Genomic DNA, 22,531 nt, shown 5'->3' on the forward strand with positions numbered 1-22,531 from the left:
GAGGCGGAAATCCTCAATAAATAAATAAAAAAAAAAAAAAGAACCGAGCAGTGCCCGACACAGTCAACAGCAAGAGCTGGAGAAGTTGCTGTGTGGCGCACAGACTTGATTGTCTACAGCAGTGTCTTCCAATGTGGTACAGACCTGCAGCAGCAGCCCCGGAGGCACCCACACAACTGAGCCAGCCTCGCAAGGTCTGTAGGCCCTCTTGGGAGCCTGGCTCAGGAAGCACTCTGGGTGTGTGCTGTTGGGTCTGACCTGTGAGTTGTGGGCTCTCCTAAGCTGTCCTGCCTAGCAAGCTGGAAGTAACATCCCACCTTTCTTAAGGCTTCACCCTGAGAGGCCCAGAGATAGTCAAGTATCCCCACCTCCTTCCACCTGGAACTACCATGCCACTTCTCCAGAAGACAAGGTGGCCCTGTCAAAGCCAAGTGCACAGCCCCTATGCACACTGAAAGTGAAGACAGACTGCTGGCCTTCGACACGAACTAATTCTATTACCTGCCTGCCTACTGGGAAGGAGTGAGAGCATCTGAGTTGGGCTGGCTTGGGATGACCTAAACATGGAAGGGGTAAGCGTACCAGGATAGGCATGATGGCACATGCCTGTAGTTCCAGTGTTCAGAAAGCAGAGGCAGGAGGATGACAGTTCAAGGCACTCTTGAGCTATGTGTTGAGACCCTGCCTCAAAAACAAAATGCTACATGCTAGGCACAGGAAAAAAAGGACTAATTTGGGTGCCCCCAGGTAGGGAGGTTTAAGCGACCACCTCTTCTTAAAGACCCAGTTGCAAGGAAACTTGCCACCCCTACCCAGTGGCTGGAAACACTCACCAGCCGGAGGGAAGCAAAATGACCACAGACATTTAAGAGACTATTTATTGCATAACTGGCAGGCACAAACTCCAGCACGACTTTACACTTCAGGGACAGGATGTTTAATGACAACAAGAAACAAGCGCGGGCACACGAGCGACGCAGGTAAACACTGGTGTGAATACGTCTCATTTTGTCTATGCAGCATTTTGCTCTGTAAGGACAGGAAGGAAAGGACACTGGACTGCCAGATGTAGAGGGTAAAACTGTGCTCTTCTCAATCTGGGTTCTGTGACCGAGTCACTGGGGTCAGGGTAGCACCCCTCACATTGTGCGATTATAGTCCCAGCCGAGTGCAACACTGGACTCAAGTCTTTGGCAAGTAAGAACCGTCATGGTGTCTTCTCCAAATGGAGCGTGGGGCAGGGTCTGCTCATCAACAGGTCCTTCATCCTCTCTGTCTCGGGAAGTGGGATACATAGGAAGGAAGGCAGAAAAGGGAACAAGGAACAGAACAGCAGGATTGGATGCAGAGTGGATCTGTGCAAGGCAATGGGGCCCACAAGCAAAACCCAGCCAGGACAAGCGTTGAGACAAGATGCATTTGCCTATGGGAGTAGAATCTTCTGACCCCAGGTCTCGGGGGCTCCAGGCAGGGCACCTCCTGCTGGCTCCTTGGCCTCCACCTGGGAGCTTCAGCCTGAGGAGGACTCAGGATTGTCTGTGGATTCTGGTGCTCTTGACAGCAGCTGGCAATGCTGGACTGGCCCCACGTTCCTTCATTTTCTACAGAGTGTCCTCTGTGGCAGGTCCTTGACTCTAACAATTCTCTTCTGAGAAGCTTCCAACAGAGGCCTATCCTCCCTGGGGATCATGGGAACCAGCTCAGGATGGGAACCAGCTCCGAGAGCCTGCCAGGAAGGGCAGTAGAGTCCTTGCAGTATGCAGACAAGTTTGTCCAAGGCAGCGCCCGAGCTCAAGCTCGCAGGCCTCTTTCTGAAAGGCACTCCTGGGCATCCAGCAGTGATGTGGCATTTGGGGTGCCGGCCCTTTCCCATGCATGCAGTGCACACGTGACCTGCAGAACCTGGCCATGGTGGCATCCCATAGAACACACGGGGGAGGAGACTGACAGTGACCTCATAGCGGGTCATCACTGCCTTCCAGAGTTGGCTCAGAGGCTATGCTGGTGGCCAGCAAAGCCAGCCCTCATGTTGCAGTTTACAGACCACAGCAGAGGCTATGAAGAGGTAGCCTAGAGGCCACAGCTCACTTCTGCTTGTTCAGTGGGCATGTCTGGATTGACTGCCCACATTTCAACTAGAAAAATGGCATAAAATAACCCAAATTCCTGTTATCCTGAAAAACCAAAGCATTAGCAATACAGGTTGCTGTCCTTGCAGGCTGGGCAGGGCTCCCCAGCTGCCCTATGCCCTGCTGTGTCCTGGTGTATTCCTGGCTGGCTTCATAGCCATGACTGCCAAAGAGATGTGGTAAGCTGGGAAGGGGATGAACTACAACATCCACAACAAGGAAGAGCCTGAAGTAATGTAAACACCAGTGCTGCCACGGCCTAGATGTCAAGTTCTGTGCTTACGGACCTACAGGAGAGCTGCAGTTAGCAGAGCGCGGACGACTAGCCCTGCGGTGCCGTAGGGGAAGGGAAGACACTGAGCCGTTATGTCTTATCTGGGAAGAAATCCTTCAGGAGGGCACATGTGAAGCTGTGAGGGTTCAAGGATGAAGGGCACTGCGATGTCTGCCCCTTGCAGGAATGCCAGCACCGGTCCGCGAGAACAGACCCAGGTTCTTTCTGCCTGCCCTAAGTTCTGAGTGAATTGTCTGGTTTGGGGGGAAGGTAGGTCCTGACAAGGGGTGCTCTTGCTCTGAATGTGGCCAACTGGAACCTGATGTAGAGGGGAATTTTTAACTACTATTTGGACATTATGAAGACTTCAGCATGACGGTAACATCTTTATAGATAGAAAATCAAGATAAAAATATTAAATAACACAACACTTAACATGATACAAAAGTTAGAAATGGGTCATTTCCTTGTCCCCCCCCCCAGAGACGCACTTCCCTTAGGAAGGGGCAAGGACCCGCTCTCTCATGCCTAGAGATACCCCAAGTTCTGAGCCTCTGCGGCAGGATGTAAAAATCTACTTATTGCACGATGCTTGGAAGAAACAGATAACATTGTTTTTTTTGTTTTTTTTTTTAAATCCAACTCTCTTAAGAAAATGTTTACTAAAAATATCAATTATAGTTTTCGTCATGGGTAGAGAGTTTTAGGGGCTGGGAAGTTGTCGCAAACTCGGAACAATGGCATTTAAACACATTGGATCATGACCTAAGCACTTGGTGACAACACAACAGGACAGGAGCTAAGCTGCATACAAGCACACATAAGGCAATGGTTAAATTACAGTAAAAAATCTGTTAGAAAACATGCAAAAATAATACTGAGATTTTTTTAAAAAGTTTCAAATCATCATTAAATGGTTTTGTAAAAATCTTAAGAGTTCATATCTAAGCGAAGCCGGACTCTCAGGAGCTAGAAAGTAGGACAGTGCCCTGCAGTTCAGCTGTTGTTCTCTTTGGTGGTGATTGTGACCAGCTGTTTGGCTGCCTTGGCGATGTCATAGGCACACTGGATGACCTGCTGTGTGACCAACTGCACATCCGTGGGCAAGCTTGATTCTCCTGGGAGGGCCTTTCTGCACTCCGATTGAAGCCGGTAGGCACTGGACGTCAGTAACCGGAGGGAAGTCCTCACCGTGTCAGACTTGGGTTTCTAAAACGAAAAGTAAAGCTGTTTGCTGTGGGCCGCAGGGTGGCCACCCAGCAGTGAGGGGTACGCCTGCTCCTGAGAGCAACCGCAGTTTACTGTAAAGTCCAACATTTTCCAGTTGGATATTTTAAACATTACCAGCTTTGTAAATCATGGCCTAAGGAGTAAGCAAATGCTTACATTTGAAAAGAATTTTAGTAGTATGTGCTATTTTAAGGTATGTAAAAAAACAATCTTTATTGTTTATTCTAAACTTTCTTCTATTGCTTTGCCTCACGGCACCTGACTTACATATACACGTCTTACTAAAACTGATATTCATGCATAGTGAAAGCATCTCAAAGCCCTACAAGAAGATGTATTTAAAAACCATGTGTTACAAAATGTAAGAAAAAGATGACAGGCTGCCGTACAGCTCTATAGGAGAGAGTTTGCCTAGTATGCACAGGGTCCTGGGTCTTATCCCGGCACCCTGCTCCTCACAAAGACAATATAAGGTCAGGAAGCCATTCTGAGAAACTGACTGGAAGGGAGCGAGTAGGAAGTGACTTACTTTGGGGAACAAGGCTGCCATCTCGGTAACAGCAACATGTATTCTCTCTGAGCAGGGAATGTAGCTGTAAGACAGTGAAGAGGTCATGGTTAGAGGTGCACAGTGCTCAGGGTCAGGTGGGTTCCATCTCCACTCATCAGTGAAGGACTTAAACTGTGGCTGGCTGTGTGCACCCGAACAGCAGGCGCGCATGCTGTTACAAAGCAGGTCCCTCTCCTTTCAGGAACACACATCTACCCTGGTAACAGTCCCCAGGCCTGAAATCTGCACTGTGTGCTCTGGGCGACAGAGATAAGACAAGCACACATGCCCAGCCTGCTCCCTTACTTCTCACAGCTTTCTTCCAGATTTCTAGAGAGAGGAGCAATGGTCCCATGCCAAGGCCCACAGAGGTGAAGAATAAAGGAATGAAAAAACCCTTAAATTCTAACTAGCGTCTGCACTTCACTATCTACGTGCTATCTGCTTGGCCATGAACGCGCACAGTTCCTCTCGTTAGGATGCTCAGCAGCAAGGAGGTGATGCGTCACATTTGCATTCATAAACAGGCATGGTGGTCTGACTTGTGAAGAGGAAGGGAAGAAGCAAGCCCCGGCTTTATGCAGGACGGAGTACAAGGGGCGACTCACTGTAGTGTACCCGAGGCTATGTGCTACCAGGTGTAGAGGGACAAACACAAACTGATGGGGTACTGAGTGACGGTTCTTAATGCAACATTGCCACCAAGCCTGACTATGTGTGCCTGACTTCCCCACTGTCTTGGAGGGACATAGGCACTAAGAAAGTACATTTGGAGGCATTTTCTGCAAAGAAACACAGCCACGACTGCTGTAGGTTTGGCCTGACAAAGCTGTTTGTAACCACTGTAACCACCACAGACTCAAGGCCTCAAGTAACATTCTTTCCTTGCGTTTTCAAAACCATAAAACTGACTTCTGACTAAAGGCTATCAAAAGCTGTCTCTATTTCTAATTTTATATTAGTGAGTGTGTGTACAGAAACATGACCACAAGCAAGTGAAGCTGAAGAAGAGCTGGGGGTGGGGGAGGAGGTAAGGGGAACTTGCTTCAGGTCACTAGAAGCAAGATGGAGGCGTGGAGGTGCAGCCCCCCTAGGTAAACTTGAGGGATAAAGGTGAGGCTGTCATCAGCGCAGCACCAAGTACTCAGAGCACAGAACACCAAATAATTAAGAAAAGGTAAATCCCCAAGCCACTCTAGCTTTAAGTCAGAAGTCTAAGTCAATGATTTTGAAACCATCATTTTCTCTCTGGTCTTCAAAGGAGAGGAGGGCAAATCATAAAAGGTGCTGAATGCACATCTCCGTAACAAACCTTCCTGAACTGAAGCAAACAGCATACTGCAATCTTTGAAGTACACGCTCAGGGCACCTATTTCTGACAACCACCAGAGAGCCGTGAGTGCAAGGGCAGCCTGAAACCCCAGCCGTATATTAACTCTGTAAAGGATCACACACAGAGCACCCCACAGAACGGAAGCACTCCCTCCAGGAGTGGTTCTCATGTGAGATCCCTTATCTCTGTCAGGCAAAGCTGTGGGAAGCTGTGGGCACCCTGCTCTATGCGGGAAAAAAGCACAGCCTCCTCTTGCAAAGTTAACACGTACAGCTGTGTGTGCACAGGGCCCCCCTCAGGATGCCTTCTGTCTGGAAACTTAGTTTCCAAGGGAAATCCTAGCAGCAGCAGTGGCCGGAAGCATCACCTTCAAGTTGTGAGGTGGTTTCCTCTCCTGTCCCCAGTACACTGCAGTTTTATTTCTAGATGGCTTGTTTTCAGATTAATTTGTGACATGATGAAAATAAAAACACCATCCTAAAAACCCCTAACTCAAGACATCCACACTGTACTTAAATTTCCATCTACCCTGAAGTCAGAATGGAGCTCACGCAGCCCCTGCTGGCACAGGGACACATTCAGTTCAGCTGCAGCTCATACCTGTCGTGTTTGTTCTCCTGCGCTGCTCTCAGGAGCTCCTGGATGTTTTTGGTGATCTGTTCAGTCTTCCGGATGACATCTTCTGTGCTGGGGAGTGTGGGGCTGGGGACCAAGTGGGGTTCTGCTATGTCTGGCAATGAGCCATCCCCCTGCCACACCATACTCCTTTGCCGTCCCTTTCGGTTTGACCTGTGGACAGGTAAGAATAACTAAGCAGGACAAGTGCTCATCAGCTCTTTCTGGGTTTCCTTCCTCCTGTTTAGCAGGAGTCATGGCAAGCCCTGCTTATCACCAGCACCTACAGCCACTCTAAGGCCTTTCCTTTTGTCCTGGGCTGGAGTTGGGGCTCCTAAACAGCCATCCCCAGGCAACAACAGCTTCAGACTGTAGCTGACATCAGCACGGCAGTACAGCACTGGTGCAGTGCAGCAGATACAGTGGACCCACGGGAAGGTACAGCACGCTGGCACAGGGCACATGCACAGCAGATACTGCGACCCACAGGAAGGTAGTGCGCGCTGGCACAGGGCACACGTGCTGAAGCGGCAATATGAGTACAGAAGACACACAATTATGACACCAAGAAACTAAAGCAGCTAAGACCTTAATGGTCTAAAGGTGGCTACGGCTGCTGTGTCTGTGCTAACAGCCCCTCCCTGTGCTCTCTCATACATACACTGTGTCTTCTGGCTCAGTGTCAAAGGGAGTGTTGTCATAGTCACTCTCCGGTGTGCTGTTCTGCTTCTCCAGTCTGGATGTCTACAAGAGAAAGGAGACCCCATTGGTTTTGAGCATTAGATCCTTCCTCAGTCTTCTCAGGGAAGCATTCCTGTCAGGGTGTTACCTTCATACCCAGAACCCAGTTGGGACAGCAGCCAGCCCTTTAGTGGAAAGGTATTAAGAGATAAGTGAATACTGGGTCCATTTCTCCTTAGCTCACCAGAGGCTCCCTGAACAGACACACACGCTGACAGAGGCACACACGCAACCTCTCATTTAGTTCTCAACCCAATGGAATGAGATGCAATTAATAACGAACACACCAGCACTTGTCTGAAGACACACCTCAGAGCTAGAATTAACTGAGGAGCAGAGCTAGCTGTTCAGCCTCAGGCAGAGTCTGTCTGCAGGAGGTCTCAAGCCTTCTGTAGATCCCCACATTACTACAGGTTCAGAAAGTCTGGATGACTGCCGCTAAGAACTGCCTTCAGGGATGCTTTTATGAGCCCTTAAGAAAGCTAGCCAGACTCTTACTTGTTTCCCAAAACATTTACCTCTGAAGATGCAGAGATTCAGTATAACTGAAGGTTCAAAATGGGCTGTAGATTCAAAGCAGGAATCCCTAAAAACACTGCAAGAGAATGGCAGTGCCGTTAAAGGCAGGGCCTCTCAGTGCGACAAGGTGTGGCAAGGACCACATCTCCTGGAGGAGAGACCATTTCTTGGTGCTCATCTTCCCACATGTGACAATCCCTTATGTAGAAATGAGCATAAACCATTGTAAAATCTACACCAATTACTGATTGCCTGCTTCCAGCCATGCACAGCCAGGGGGCTGAACTGGTGCGGGAGCGTTTGGCAAAAGCTACAGCTGTAAAGGCTTAGACACACAAGACAGTGTAGTCTCATCCAGAAAACAATGGCTGCTAGAGGAAGCTGGTTTGAGGAAGTCTGCCTAAGGTCTGTGGTTTGGACAGCTCCAAGGTGGGGTGCTCCTCAGTCCTGTCACACTCTGCCTTCTCTGTCTGTCTGTCTGCTGAGGTCCTTTATATTTCTTCTTGGATGTACCCACTCCTGCACCAGAAGACACTAAGGTTGACTTCTTTTTTTTTATTGTTTTTTTTTGTTTGTTTTTTGAGACAAGGTTTCTCTATATAGCCCTGGCTGTTCTGCAACTAGCTCTGTAGACCAGGCTGGCTCAAACTCACAGAGATCCGCCTGCCTTTGCCTCTCGCATGCTAGGATTAAAGGCATGTGCTACTACTGCCCAGTTTAGGGTTGGCTTCTTAATATGAACTTTCTTGTCCACTCCAATTCATCTGGTAAATGACTAAGTGTTGGCTTGGGACCTTGTGATATTAAAGCTAAATTTTTAAGCTCCTGTTCACTGCTGCAGATTTTATCTGGCTCAAGTCAGTGTCTTACCAACACTAGAAGCCTGGATGGCGGACAGAGGGAGTACCACATTTAGGACAGGGAAGTGAAAGACGAATCTTGTGGGCCTGATCTCAGAACTCTAACTCCCTAAGATCTTTGCTACCTTTTACAGGAAATGTCTGACTAATCTTTATTTTTTTTTAAAATTTTCAAACATATATGCACACAAACATATGCACACACCAAATACATATGTACACACACAAACACACACACACACAAACTCCATAATTATGCTGGACAGTCCATTCAGAGTTGCTCCCATGGGAGAAAAAACTAGAAGACAGGATTAATATCCTCTGGGCCTTCTATTTTGGATTTTGAGACAGAGACCTGCTATGTAGCCCAGGTCTGCTTTAAACCTGTAATCATCTTACCTCCTGGAATCCCATATCTCTCTAACAGATGACTTTGCTTTCCCTGATGTCAAGGTGATAGTCAGAAACTGAATACATTACCCATAACGATCAAAAGTGCCACGCTCGGTTTAAAATTTTAGAAGAGTGAGCCACACACCCACTGCCAGTGCTCAGGAAACGCTCTTCAAGTGCAGAGAACAGTCACCCAGGGTCAATTACTTACGCACTAAGTCCTCCTCCGTCGTCAAAAAAGCATACAGGATTTCAATGTAGCCAGCATTAAAGTTTATGAAAATTATTGTGAACATGCAGAGCCAGGGCTGTTAAGTGCTGCTCTCAGAGCTGTTAATAGAAAAGTCACCTTATAGCTGGTGTTGCTTCGGTTCTTTAACAACTTGCTATTTTCTCTGCACAGACAGACCACAGAAACCTAAGCCCACGACAAAGCTGCCAGGAGCTCGGATGAGCTAATGACCCCACTCATCACTGTGCACAAAGTCATTCAGCAACTGGTCCTTTCCAAGGCTCCCAAACTCCATAAATTTTAAGAACTACAAAATTTTATGGTGGGAAAGAAGGGCCTACTTGACTCTCATTACCAAAATTATTAACAAAATGGGGGGATTTCATTGTTATTTTTGCTGTTCTTTAACTGGGTTGTTGAAACAAAACCACTAAGTACACTTTCAGGACTGCAAGTATCAAAGAGCAAGAATTCATTGGACTTCCTTGCTTCGAAAGGGCTGTGAGGGGACTCGAGAGGTTACTCTGAGGGATGGAGGGCCCACAAAGGCTTCGAAAGGGCTGTGAGGAGACTCGAGAGGTTACTCTGAGGGATGGAGGGTCCACAAAGGCTTCGAAAGGGCTGTGAGGAGACTTGAGAGGTCACTCTGAGGGATGGAGGGCCCACAAAGGCTTGCTCTGCTGCTCTCAGTCCTCTTTCCTCTTCTTGCCCTTGCTATAGACACACTGAGCTGGAATCTGAAGGGCAGGTCTCCAGCACTCAGGCTCAAGAGGAAGCCATCACGCTATGCTCTCTGTGCAAGGGAAACCATTTTCCTTTCTACATGATGGTCCTTTGGGAACAGGAACTTAAACCCATTGCACCTTTTAGCTTCCTTTTCTAAGAGTGTGAATGGGGGAAGGGACCCCTCTAGAGGAGCTTGACCATGTACTTCAGAGTGTGAGGTACACACCAGCAGAGGGGTCTGGCCAACCAGTACAAGCAGACAGCTTTAAGTCTGCAGCCACCTCACCTCTATACTGCTAGCAAGCACGAGAGCACCGACTGAGGGTTGGGTTTGTCAGCTAAGATGGTGCTAACATAAAGTCAGTAGTTTAAAAGCAACAACAACAAAGGCATGACACTTTCGTGCTAACCCAAATGCAATCCAATACTTTTAGTAACTGTTGCTCAAAACTGGACAGATTTGCCCTGTTATATTTAACCAGCAGCCAGCTAAATGTTCTGTTTGTTTAACAAGACAGTATGCTTAGAATGAATCTGTAGGCTGGTTTGTGAAATTGGTTAAATGGTGAAAAGGAAAAATGTGGAGTTACACGGAGGGAGGCTGAGTCTCTCCAGGAACAGAAGTGCATGGGTGCAGGTGCCTGCTGCTGTGAGAAACCAGGAGCCAAGCGCTGTTTCATGCAGGACAGAGGGAAGTTAGCAAGGGGAAGGGACAGTAGGGCCAGCGCCCAAGCACAAAGCGCCCAGGAGCATTGCCCCTCCTCCAGGGCAGACCATTCAGAGTGTACTTAACCCTTCGGGCGCTTTCGTCCCTGGACCAGGAAAGTGTAGAGGGGAAGGAAGGCAGAGACGAAGAGGAGGTCACAAGTGCACTCCTCCCAATCTGGAAGTGGAGAAAGAAACAAGCTTGGGAAAATACAAAACAAACAAATGCCCATCTCCCACCCTACAGCTCATCAGACAAGAGTCCCATGAGCTTGGTGACAGCTGTGACACAGCTCCTGAGAGGCTTAATCCTAGTGACGCTAGTGCCTGATGGAAACCACTCTCCATTTAAGAGGCTACTTCTCCTTAAGGGAAAGGATACCATAGCTATCATAGCTATGCTTGGTGTAGCTGTCAAAGTTGGCAGCACTTGTTCTTAATGCATAGTCTACAATGATGCTTGTTCTCCAGTCAAGAGGGACAATAAGATGTGAGGGCCGTGGAGGACTAAATTCGTGCACACCATCACTCCAGCCTCCACTGCTACAGATAAAGGACAACAGCCGCACACTCTAATTCCCTCTAAAGTCTAGTACACTTTGCAAGTTACTAAGTTTTGTTTTCAGCTATATAAAAAATAAGATTCTTTTTCACTTAGTTTAAATGCAAATACATTGTCTTCAAGCATTAAACCAAACAAAGAGAAGTTGAGAAAGGGACTCCTGGTTACATACTTCAGTTTTACCACTCTGAAGTTGACAAAATGGAAATCAGTTTATTAGATTTTTTTTTTGTTTTTTTTTTTTTTTTTTTTGAGGCATGGTTTCTCTGTGTAATCATCCTGGTTGTCCTAGAACTCACTTGGTAAACCAGGCTGCCTCGAACTCACTAAGATCCATCTGCCTCTGCCTCCCAAGTGCTGGGATTAAAGGTGTGCGCTGCCACCACCACCTGGCTAATTTATTAAGATTTTATCATTTACTTTTCATTACCCTAAGGATTTTATTGAAATTCTCTATGTAATTTGAAGAATTAACTTTGACGCTTATAAGGATAAATATGACACTCTGAAAAAATAACCACATAAGGCAGTGTATGCTTGTGGTATCCTGTGAAAACAGACATCTTCATAATAAACCAATCTGGAAAACAGCATTTTAATGTCTGAAAACTGCACCCCAACCTGCGAGCTCCGCAGACCATGAGAACCTGCCACAGGGAAGTCTCTGGAATTGGCACTATCTACAGCCTGTATTCTTTAAAGTCTGATTGGAGAGATGATCTCTTCATACAGTCCAGTAATCCCCCTGCTTCAGCTTGCTGAGTGCTGCTATAATTGCTGCATCTCTATGAAATGACCAAGCCATGCTAACAGCCTATGCTGAAGCCCAGAGTCTCTCAGCTCCATGTATCAGGTCGCAGGGCCCAAAAGAGCATCTTTGGTCCTAAGCACAACAGTTCATAGAAGGGCATGCCTCTGACTCCTCTGATGTGTTTGTTCTATGTAGCAGTGTTCTACCAGCATGTACGTGTATCAGGTGCATGCAGTGCCACTGGAGGCTGGAAGAAGGTGTCAAATCTCCTGAAACTGGAGTTATAGCTGGTTGTGAGTTGCCATGTGGGTGCTTGGAAATGAACCCAGGTCCTCTTTAAGAGCAGCCAGTGCTCTAACCATTGAGCCATGCCTCCAACCCCAACCTCTGCCTATTTTGAAGACAAAGATATTTCTGCCAGTGACCTTTACAATTGGCTTTTGTTTGTGGAACTCAGGAAGGAAGCTTTACACAAAAAAAATGCCAACAGAGGCAGGCTGTCTGGGAAGTCCATCATGGGACGAGAGGAACTGAAGGGTTGAACAAGCCCCAGAATGTCCAGTTCGGCCCAGACCCTTCAGTCCACACGTGTTCATGGTCACATTGGGAGCAGTTGCAGACATGTCCAGGCAGCAAACACAAGGGCACCTCAGAGCCTGAGAGGTGCATGGTCAGAAGATGAACACACAGTCAGAGCACACAGTAGGGACAGATACACAGTAGCATTACTTACGTGAGCAGGAAAGGGTTGAAGCCTTGTCCTGTTCTCCTCAGGGCGGTTTGCTTCCCCCATTGGGAGGTATGGTTTCTGACCTGATCCAGTCTCATACATGGACATGGGCCTACTGCCCCGGGCAGACGGCCGGCGCTTTAAGGACGAGTGGCTGGAAGTGTCTGGGTAGTCAGGGCCAGTCTGCACCTGACAGGCATTGGTTGTGGCCTGCTTCCTGAGGCTTGAATTCTCACTCTGGAGTGTTTGAAGCTGAAAGAAATGTTAGGCAGTGGGCCTGTGTTTTTGCACAGTAAGCAGACAAAGCAAACACCAAGTACATGAACACAATACCGACTTCATGCGAACAGTAAAGCTAGCTGGGCTGCAAGTGAAGTGACACCTCTTCCCTCTGGAGTAACCCACTGTTTGCATCGCACAGGCTCATGAGAAACTGAAGTCTACCATCTGCGGACAAGCTGTACTCTGGACTATCGTATGGCCCAAACATCTGCGGACAAGCTGTACTCTGCTTCAAGGAAGAGGCTCAGAGTGCTAACTAGGGCTCTTTTCACATGATCCCTGAGCAGTCTGCAAATGGGGAAAGTGACAGGAGACGCCACGGAAGCAGCACAAAGAGACTAGAGTTGCGGTGCAAAGCAAGACAGAGTGAGCTCAGCTCGAGAAAAGTCCCAGCACCTAATGCTCTCCCAAGAGCGAGACACCGCGTGAGCTCAGCCGAGAAAGCCCAGTGCCTAATGCTTTCCAAAGAGCCAACAAGAAAAATCAGGATAAAATTTTTTATTGCATAGCACTCTTGATATTCCAAGTACTTTCAAGCATATCTTTAAAAAATAGGAGGGAACCAATCCATGGCAAGTTTGCTAAATTAATGTAAAACAGAAAACTGGCAACCTATTGGACTGTGTTAGCATCTTCACATGAAGGGGCGTTCCACGAGGCACACTTGCTTCTCTTTGGTGATCAGTCCTTTTTCTGTCAGGATTGGTGTGTCTGGCCTTTCTCTCAATTGGCTTTGTCGGTGATGCTGGCTTTAATGGGCTAGCCTATCTGGTAGTCACTTGGAGGCCCTGAGTACTCTTTCCACTTCTCACATGAATGCTGCTTCAAGGTTAAGAGATCAGCAAGAAAGTGTGGGGCTGGCAATTTAAATACAAGTAAACGTATCCGTGCTGGCCCGGACCTTCCCCGCTGTACGGCACCATCCATGTCACCGTATCAACTGCCTACTCTTTGACAGAACGTACGCTCTGACCAACTGCCCTCCTTTGCCAAGGTTTAAGTCCATAACCAATTGTGTCTGCACCAGGAGATCCTTACTTTCCAATAGCAAGTTCATGCAGTGTTAGGAGTTAACGTTCATTTTTTTTTTTAAGAAAGCACGGAACTGTGGAAAATACACCAATAGTAGCCGCTCCTCTTCATTAATTAGCATCGTTTCCAAGCAACTGTTAAATGTGAAAGATCAGACATAAATCACACTACTTTGCCAATTCTATTAAAAACTTTATCTAGCTTTGAGATAAAATCAATACATCTTTTGCTATGTAAACCAACCCCACGTCTTTGTATCAGCAGAGCCACACTTCCACAGAAGCATAGCTTCCTTGCCTATGCTTGCAAGCTCCTCTTAAAAGAAAGAGCCCCTAGAAATTCTTGCCTTTCGGGACACAGACAAGTGTGAATGGCCTGTCAGGATTATGGATAGGGAATTGGGTGGCCTCAGTGAAGTGGTCATGGTCCAAAAAGTGAGGAGTGTAAGTGATTAGGTCCTTGAGTGCAGGGCTCATGTGCCTGCCTAAGTTAAAAGCCCAGCGTGGCTTCTCAGACTAGACTATGAAATTAGAAACTCTCTCAACACTGTGGCTACCTCTGAAACATTCAGTCTGGATTCTGCTCAATTGTCTTCTGAGATGAGCACAAGTCCCTGGTTTCAATCACCCAGCCCCTCACACAGGGAATTTAATCCAGGGCCTCGAGCAGAGCCGCAGCCCTGGCACACTGAGACAGAGTCCAGGTTTTTCTCAGGCTGGCCTTGACCTAGTTCTTAACCCAAAGTCTTTGAACTTGTTATTCTTCAGCTTCAGTCTGAAGTGGACAGATTATAAGGCTGTGTCAAATTAAAAAAAAAAAAACCTCATTTTTACAGAGAAGATGCCCTTAGATAAACTTTATCCATGTTTATCTTTATAAGAAGCAGGCAGCCAGGCAGTGGTGGGACACGCCTTTAATCCCAGCGCTTGGGAGGTAGACGCAGGTGGATCTCTGTGAATCCACAGGTCCGCCTGGACTAAAGAGTGAGATCCAGGACAGCCAGGGATACACAACACAGTGAAATCCTGTCCCGAGAAACAAAAAACAAAAAAAACAAAAAAATCAGGCTACACTCTGGGAAAAACATGGCAGGACTCTGGGAAAAATATGGCAGGAAATAAAAAGTTACAAATAATTCAATAGTTTTAGAAACCAAAAGCATTTGTAAAAATTGAAGAAATAATCAATGAACAATGGCCCTGTTCAACATTTCCATTTTAAAATTTCTATTTATTTCTTTGTGTGTACGTGTATGTGTCCAGGTGAGTGCACAACACGACACACGTATAGAGGTTGGGAAGTTGGGCTTTTCCTTCCACCATGTGTGTTTGGGGGACTGAACTCAGGACATCAGGCGTGGTGGCAAGTGCCTTCCTTACCCGATAAGCCATCTCTCTAGTCTTTGCTCTCCACTTCCTAAAGAAACTCAAGACATCTGCTTTCAGAGACATGGGTCACCTCTAGAAGTTAAAGCAATCATCGAGTGTGCATGTGTGTGGCATGTGAGTCGTGTGGTCAGAGGACAGTTTGGTGGAGTTCTCTCCAGCCTTTAGAGGGTACTGGGACTGGAATGCAGGTGTCAGGCTGCTGCAGTAAGTTCCTTTACCTGCTGAGCCATCTTGCCAGCCAACTTTAGTTTTCCTTGGCAATTTCTTTGCACATGTGTGTGCATATGTGTGGGTACCTTCCTCAGTCGCACTCTCTCTTATATATGGAGACAAGGTTTCTCATTGAACATGGAGCTCACTGTTCTGTCTAGTCTGGCTAGCAGCTTGCTCTAAAGACCCTAACCCTGCTTTTGTTGCTTGGCCACTGAAGGTGGACCACTGTGCCCTGGTTTTTCACATGGGTTCTGGGAGTCTGAACTTCTGTCTTCACCTTGGCAATGTTCTACCCACTGAGTCATCTCCCGGCACCATCTGAAAACTCTGTGGACACTGAAAGGAGAGCTACAGAAAAAAGGTGATGTCTGGCAGAGTGATCTACAAAGGCAAGGTGCAGGGGGAAAAAAATCACTCCAAGAAAATGATTTGTGATGACTGCATTAAACTACATCTTTATGTTTTCAAAAAGTGGAGGAAATACAGGTCTTGCATGTTTCAGCAAAGGGCTCTTGGACTGTTGGTCTTGCTGTGCGCTACGTAGATGGTCATGGGGGCTGAGTGACCTGCAGACATTCTTATCCTTGGCAGTACAGGCTGGGGTCACCTCCATGCTGATAAGCACATTCTTTGGCCTTCTTTGTCTGAACGGTGTGATTAATCTTTAGAATCAGTAATGGGGTTGGGAGGGCAGCAGGGAATCACATCCAGGAAGTAGCTTCCAGACTCTCAGGAAGCCCAGGACAGGGCAAAGCTATGCTGACTTACACATTTTTAGGTCTTTTAATTTTAGATCTCTGAATGCATTTTTTCAGATGCAAACAATGCATATAGAAGTACACACCGCCAAACATGAAAATTGAACCCAGGGCCTTATGCATGCTAGGCAGACGCTCTACCACTGAGCTACAAACCCTAGTCCTACTCTGGATTCATTTCTAATCAGAAGTATTTCATTTCAAATAGCCATACACATCCTGCTTTCAAAAAGACAGCTTGGCCCCAGTATTTCTAGGTCTGTAACAGTAAATGTTTTCTTCCCTCTGACCACAATCATGGTGACTAGGATTCTCCCTTCTGCTCTGGGATCAGCGAGTCAACCATCCTGGCATTTATTGACATGTTACCTTTTTCTGCATAATTCTCAGCTCGTCACTCAAGTTGTTATTCACCTTCATTAGCTGCTGTATCTTGGCCTCAGAAGCCACTAGGGCGCTTTTGACCTCCATAAACTCCTGCACAGTGACTGGTCCATCTGATAAATCTGAATCTAGGCTCTAAAAATAAATTGGGGAAAATGTTCACAATCTCAGATGATAATGTTAAAGACTAACAGCTAAAGAATTTCAATCTCTAGCAATGCCAGCTGAATTGCAAACCAAATGAGAAGCAGGGGCACTACAGTACTTCTGAAATTTTAAAGCCAGAGTTCCCTAAAGGAGCAGGCAGGAAGCTGCAAACCTATATGACACTGACTGCCTAATACTTGTCCTGACTTGCATACATTTTCCATACTAATTTAAAAAATTATTTTTTCAAGAATCCATCCACTCCATACTATTTATTGAGCATAAGCAATTACCAGTGAGTGGGATATATCAGTACAGAAAATAAGAAAGGACTGCTGCTTCCATGGTGTTTATGTTCCAGCAGCATAGCGGGGATAACTAGCATCTAGTACACAGTAGCACTGCAGGTGATTAGTGCTGTGGAAACAGATACAGTGGAGCAGGGGAGGGTGCAAAAGCTGGACTGGACTACACATTAAGGAGCTGGGGTGAGCTGTAAGTAGTGTTTGAGGAGCGGAGGGCATCAGTGAGAATGTCTGGAGAAGCTTCCAACCAGCAGTGGAGCTCATTTGGGGAGCACATGTTTGGAAGGAGAGGTGGGAACCTAGTCATTCAATGGAGGGTCTAGCCCTGAGGGTGTGGTAATCTTATCTTTCATTGAGCGAACTGGTGTCCCTTTTGCCAGCACGGGGAAGCAGATGCTAGACACATCTCTAAGTCCATCTCCCTGCTTAATGCCTCCGGAGCTCTGTCTTATTTTCTAGGGTCTGGGGAGTGCCTCTGTGGGTCAGTCCTGGGGCAGCCTGTAGTTGGGAGAGGCCTTCTCTCTTGTTCACAGTGCAGTGCCTCAGTCTCTCCCTCTGGGTCTTCTGGCCCAGGCCCTGAGGCAGCTCTGTGGTCAGCCCTTTGCATATTTTCAGCAGCCCTCCAACTTCAAACTCCTGGGCTCTGCCTGCCCTCTAGGCCTCAGTCCTCCAATGTGGCATCAGACCTCTACGCTGTATGTGACTTTTTGGTTGTTTCTACTCATGACTAGCCTTCTCCTGAGGCCCTGGCTGTCCCTTCTGTCTGAGGCTCTCTCGCTATCTCTTTATGAGGAACACCACCTGCTGGTGTGAACTTTACTGTCACCATCCCACTTCCCCATCAGTGACATCTTCTGGGGACAGGAGATGACCCTCAATGGGAGAAAAGCACGCAGAGAAGCCACTCTATAAAATCTGAGTGTATAAAAGCCTCTGTTCATGTCCCACGAATAGCCATGACACCAACAGACTGACTCTTCATTTGCTCAGGGACAAAAAGCATTTTTATCTGCTTGGCCTGAGATAGCAGGAAACCCAGTTCCACCCATAGTGCCTTCGAAGGGCTAACCCTCACAACTTTGCAGGCAAGGTTTTTTTTTTTTTATTTTTTTATTTTTTTGGGCATGTGTATGTGGCTTTTTCTGGTGGTGCTGGGAATTGAATGCAGGGCCTTGCTCATATTCGGCAAGCACTGTGCCATTCAGCGCTAGCCCCAGTGGGAGAACACGTTTAAGAGACACACGTCTGTCCTATGTGTCTGCCCTCTCACCTTCTGCCGGTTTGCCTTGCTTGCTCTGGTTTCCATGTCTGTGTCTTCGTCCGATGCCACACTGTCATAGTCTGGCTGGTCGTTGTCCTGGCTCTCAGTGCTGTGCTGGTTACTAACAGTTCTCAATATGAGTTCCACATTATCTGGAGGTACAGAAGAAGAAAACTATTTTAGACTTAAAATATATTTTTTCCTTCTAAAAAAACTTTTAGGATTGGAAGAAAATGGCACAAATAATAGGTTCTATTCTCACCCACAGAGGCTAACAGGCAGTAAGAAGCTCAACGGACAGCTACACAGAGAAGGTCAAGAGTCCCTGATCTAAGCCGGTAGGGTCTGATCTAGGTCTGGTGTTCTTGTGGGACTCCTAACAGTGAGAGTGGGGGATGTTTCTGACTCTTTTGCCTGCTTGTGGGACCCTTTTCTTCCTACTGGGCTGCCTCATTCAGCCTTGATGAGATGGTATGTGCCAGGTCTTATTGTGGTTTGTTACGCCATATTTGGTTAACGCCCCTGGGAAGCCTGCTCTTTTCTGAGGGGAGACAGAATGGGGTTGGATCTGAAGGAAAGGGGACGGGTAGGGAAGAAACTGAGGTGAGGGAGAGAAACTGTGGTTGGGATATAATGTATGAGATAATAATAACAACAATAATGAGTCCCTGATTCAGCTGCGTGGCTGGACAAACTCCGGGGGAGCCAGACTGAGGCGATAAGCCCCAGGTTTGCATACATGGAGCACAGCTTCACAGCTAAAGCCAAGATGAAGTGATGCAACTGGATGATACTTGTGACACTTGTATAGGGAATGGCAAGTTAAACAGAAAGGAGCCAGGCGTGCTGACGCTTGCTTTTAATCGCAGCACCAGTGAAGCAGAGGCAGGTGATTTCTGTAGGTTAGAGGTCAGCCTCATCTACACAGAGAGTTCCAGGACCGCCAAAGTTACACAGAGAGACCAGGTCTCGAAAACAAACAAAAACCTTGAAAGCACACAGCCTGGAAATCAGGTGCCCAAAAAACAGGAACAGTAGCGTTATGTCATCTGAATCCAACAGACAAGAGCAGACCTAGCGGACATGCGTGGACACTATCAGTCATGTCTATTTTACAGAGGAGGAACAGTGACTCACAGGCTCTGATCATTTAGAATAAAAGCTCACAAACCACCTAAGTTTGTGCTTTATTTGGGGCAACTCAATATACGCTCTAATTTCTAATGCTGTCTTATAGGCAGATTCATCTGGAGGTGAATTCTGGCTTAAGAGGAACAGCTGCCATTTTAATTTTTAAGATGAATCTGACTATAGGGATGGAGACACTATGAGTGACGGAGGGGATAACAGCAGTCTCTGTGATAAGCTGGCCTGCTTCTCTCTAGTCATCTATGTATGTATGTACACCAACAGTCTCGTTATTCTCAGTGAATATATTCTAAAAATTTGTCACTGAGGTTCTTAGAGGAGACAGAGGTCTACAGTTCCTGAGAGCCACTGGCCACAGCATTTTCATGAGCCAGTCAACACACAGCCTTGTTTTACATGCTTCTGTCAAACACACAGCAGATTCATGCTCACAGTTTGAGGCCAGGAGCACACTTCAAGTCATGTGAGGAAGACGCTCATCAAACACACCCCTTCCCCTCTGCCCCTTTTCTGCCTCTTCACACTCAGGACATCACTCAACACCTTCCCCACTGTGCTTGGAGTCATTTTTTTCAACAAAAAGTATGAGAATGTGGACAAGCATGGCACTATGAAAGGCACTTACACAGTATGAGAAGGGACATACAGAAGCAGGAAGGTATAAGGCTCAACCTCTGCCATGGATGCGCTTTGGGCACAGCCATCTATACAAATACACTTCCCTTACAAAATTGAGACTATACCAAACCTTAAAGAAGGTATTATTTCACTTCACACTGCTAAGTATTTCTGGAAAGTGTTTGTGTACTTCTCATGTGAATGTTTCTGTAGGATTTATTATTTAGCTGTTTCTAATGTTTTTATATACAACATACATGAAACATCTCACCAGTTCTCTTTAAGAGTAGGCTTATTCTGAGGTTTCTGGTTCTTGCAGACACTCCAGTCTGCGCCTTCATCGATCTAACGCACCTTCCCAGATTCCTGTACTCTCCAGACTGTGCCTTCACTGATCTAACACACTTTCCCAGATTCCTGTACTCTCCAGACTGTGCCTTCACTGATCTAACACACTTTCCCAGAGTCTTTATTCTTGGTTGAACTGATAGAACCAAATTCTTGAACAACCAAGAAGGAGCACAAATTATTGTCAGTTTATTGCCTGCCTTTGGGGACTGTGATATTGACTGGAACCTTAATTTTTACAGCATAAATATCTTGTTTAAGTGCCTCAAATTTTCTGTTTTTGAAACATAGAAAAATTGAGCCTAGAGTTTTGGGCTGGCTGCAGAGGAAGTGGGCTCCAGTGTCTGCAGACAGGACGTGGAGGAATCATTGTGAGACGGATGCTCAGCGTGCTCTGTATCTCATCACAGTGCTCCTGGCCACAGAAATGCAAAGTTTACAGCTGCAAACTCTAATTATGTAGCGGCAGAGGGGCTTGAAAAGTGACAGCAGGGGAAATATAACTGTAATCAAGAACATGTCTTATTTATGTCCTTTGAAAAATTTAAGTTAGACTTTTGTGTTACTTTCAAGGTGCCAATTTTATGGGGAAATAAGTGATCATGAAAAAAAAATCACATATAAGTCTGAATAATATTTGATAATTTTTTGAGAAAAGTTTTATTAGTAAGAGAAAAATACAGAACTTGAAGAGGGAAGAGGAACAAAATAACAGCAAGGTTGTTTCATAAAACCTCATGAATCATATTATTTTATATTTATCAAAACATACTCTATATTGTAGGCAGACATGTTTGTCCTGTGGGCAAGCTTCTGAATAACCACACAGAGACTGATTAGTAACTAGAAATGGTCAGTTGATAGCTTAGGATTGTCTCTAAGAAGTTCTTAAAACTTAAATTAACCCTTTTTTTATTTTATTTATGCTGTACTATGTGGTGGTAACTTTTTTCAGCATGGCATATGCATATTGTCTCTCCCTGCTTTTCCTGGTGACTCCACCCTTTATCACAGAGAGCTCTCTCCCTCTTCCACAAGTCCTGCCTAACCTCTCCCTGCCATTTAGCTTGTTATTAAACTAATAAAAGCAACACATCTTCACAGTGTCATACAGAAAGACTGTTCCACAATTTGCCCCCTTTTGTGTAAATAAAAAGGTTTTAACTTTAACATAGTAACACTATATGCAACAAAACAGTTATCAAGTAAGTACTACAGTTACAATATCTAGTCTATTTGTATTTGGCTAGTTTTTGCTACAAAGAAAGCAAACTCCATATGGAGGTCCATCAATGCCCATCATCCTTTTTTCAAGTAGACTGGTGCTGTCATGAGCATATGTATCTCAGTGCCATGAAAAGCATTATGTTAGTAAAACATTTTAAATTTCATTATCTTATTGATTTTTGAAGTGTTATAAGACTGTCCATCTGTCTAAATATACCCATTGATCCTTAAAAACATATCTAATATGACAAGTTTGATTCCTTTAGATGACTTACTAACCTGCATTTAATTATATATCACATTTTTGGATGAGTTTCATACATACGCTACCCTAAACAAGAGTAGAAACATACAAGTAGTATCACAAACTAACTTTTCTATCAAAAAATCTGTATCAATGTAAAATATTTGAGGTTAATAGCTTTTCTTTCTTTTTTTTAAAAGTATAGTCATTATTTTTTTAATTTATTTATTATGTATACAATATTCTGTCTGCATGTATGCCTGCAGGCCAGAAGAGGGCACCAGACCTCATTACAGATGGTTGAGAGCCACCATGTGGTTGCTGGGAATTGAACTCAGGACCTTGGGAAGAGCAAGCAATGCTCTTAACCACTGAGCCATCTCTCCAGCCCAGTTAATAGCTTTTCAAAAGTAGACTTTTCAAAAGTAAACTTGGCAAACCACCCTTTTATCTCATCATTTTATACTGTATCCCCCTCTTCCTTTTAGAAAGAGATCTTTGAATCTAGCTCCTTTGTTTAGCTTTTTTTCCTGACCATGATTAATAAAAATTTTAACACCCCCCCCCCAATGATGGCAACACCTATAGCTCACCAAACAATGAAAATCTATCCACAGTTCACCTCTTGTGAATGTGGGCATCATTCTTTAGACTGATTCCTGTTGTCTAGGGGCACTAGTTTCTTTGTGGGACCATGAGAAAATCAGAATAATGATCAAGTCCTCACTGGGGTAGTCTGTGAGGTTGGACCATTTCAGTCAGCAATCTTGAAGCTGTTTGGGATGTGGAAATCTGAGAAAATTGTAACACAGAGGTACTCTGATA

General features: G+C 45.8%; 1 protein-coding gene across 12 annotated transcripts in view; it reads right to left on the reverse strand.

Moving 5' to 3' along the window:
- Positions 1 to 3,017: 3,017 nt before the first annotated feature.
- Positions 3,018 to 22,531, reverse strand: part of Git2 (GIT ArfGAP 2) — a 51,340-nt gene continuing 31,826 nt past the window's right edge. For 4 of the 12 annotated variants that reach the window (XM_005344274.3, XM_005344273.3, XM_013349258.2 and 1 more), the window contains 8 exons: positions 18,130 to 18,272; positions 16,393 to 16,542; positions 12,354 to 12,602; positions 10,396 to 10,485; positions 6,793 to 6,875; positions 6,117 to 6,305; positions 4,163 to 4,226; positions 3,018 to 3,612 (listed from right to left, as the gene is read on the reverse strand). In XM_005344274.3, coding sequence (XP_005344331.1) covers positions 3,400 to 3,612; positions 4,163 to 4,226; positions 6,117 to 6,305; positions 6,793 to 6,875; positions 10,396 to 10,485; positions 12,354 to 12,602; positions 16,393 to 16,542; positions 18,130 to 18,272 — 1,181 coding nt within the window. In that variant the 3' untranslated portion in view covers positions 3,018 to 3,399. The remainder of the gene's footprint in view (positions 3,613 to 4,162; positions 4,227 to 6,116; positions 6,306 to 6,792; positions 6,876 to 10,395; positions 10,486 to 12,353; positions 12,603 to 16,392; positions 16,543 to 18,129; positions 18,273 to 22,531) is intronic. The other 8 variants (XM_005344278.3, XM_005344279.3, XM_005344277.3 and 5 more) reach the window with 4 other exon arrangements.

Source organism: Microtus ochrogaster, chromosome 2 (assembly GCF_000317375.1).
Source record: "Microtus ochrogaster isolate Prairie Vole_2 chromosome 2, MicOch1.0, whole genome shotgun sequence".
Taxonomy (NCBI): domain Eukaryota; kingdom Metazoa; phylum Chordata; class Mammalia; order Rodentia; family Cricetidae; genus Microtus; species Microtus ochrogaster.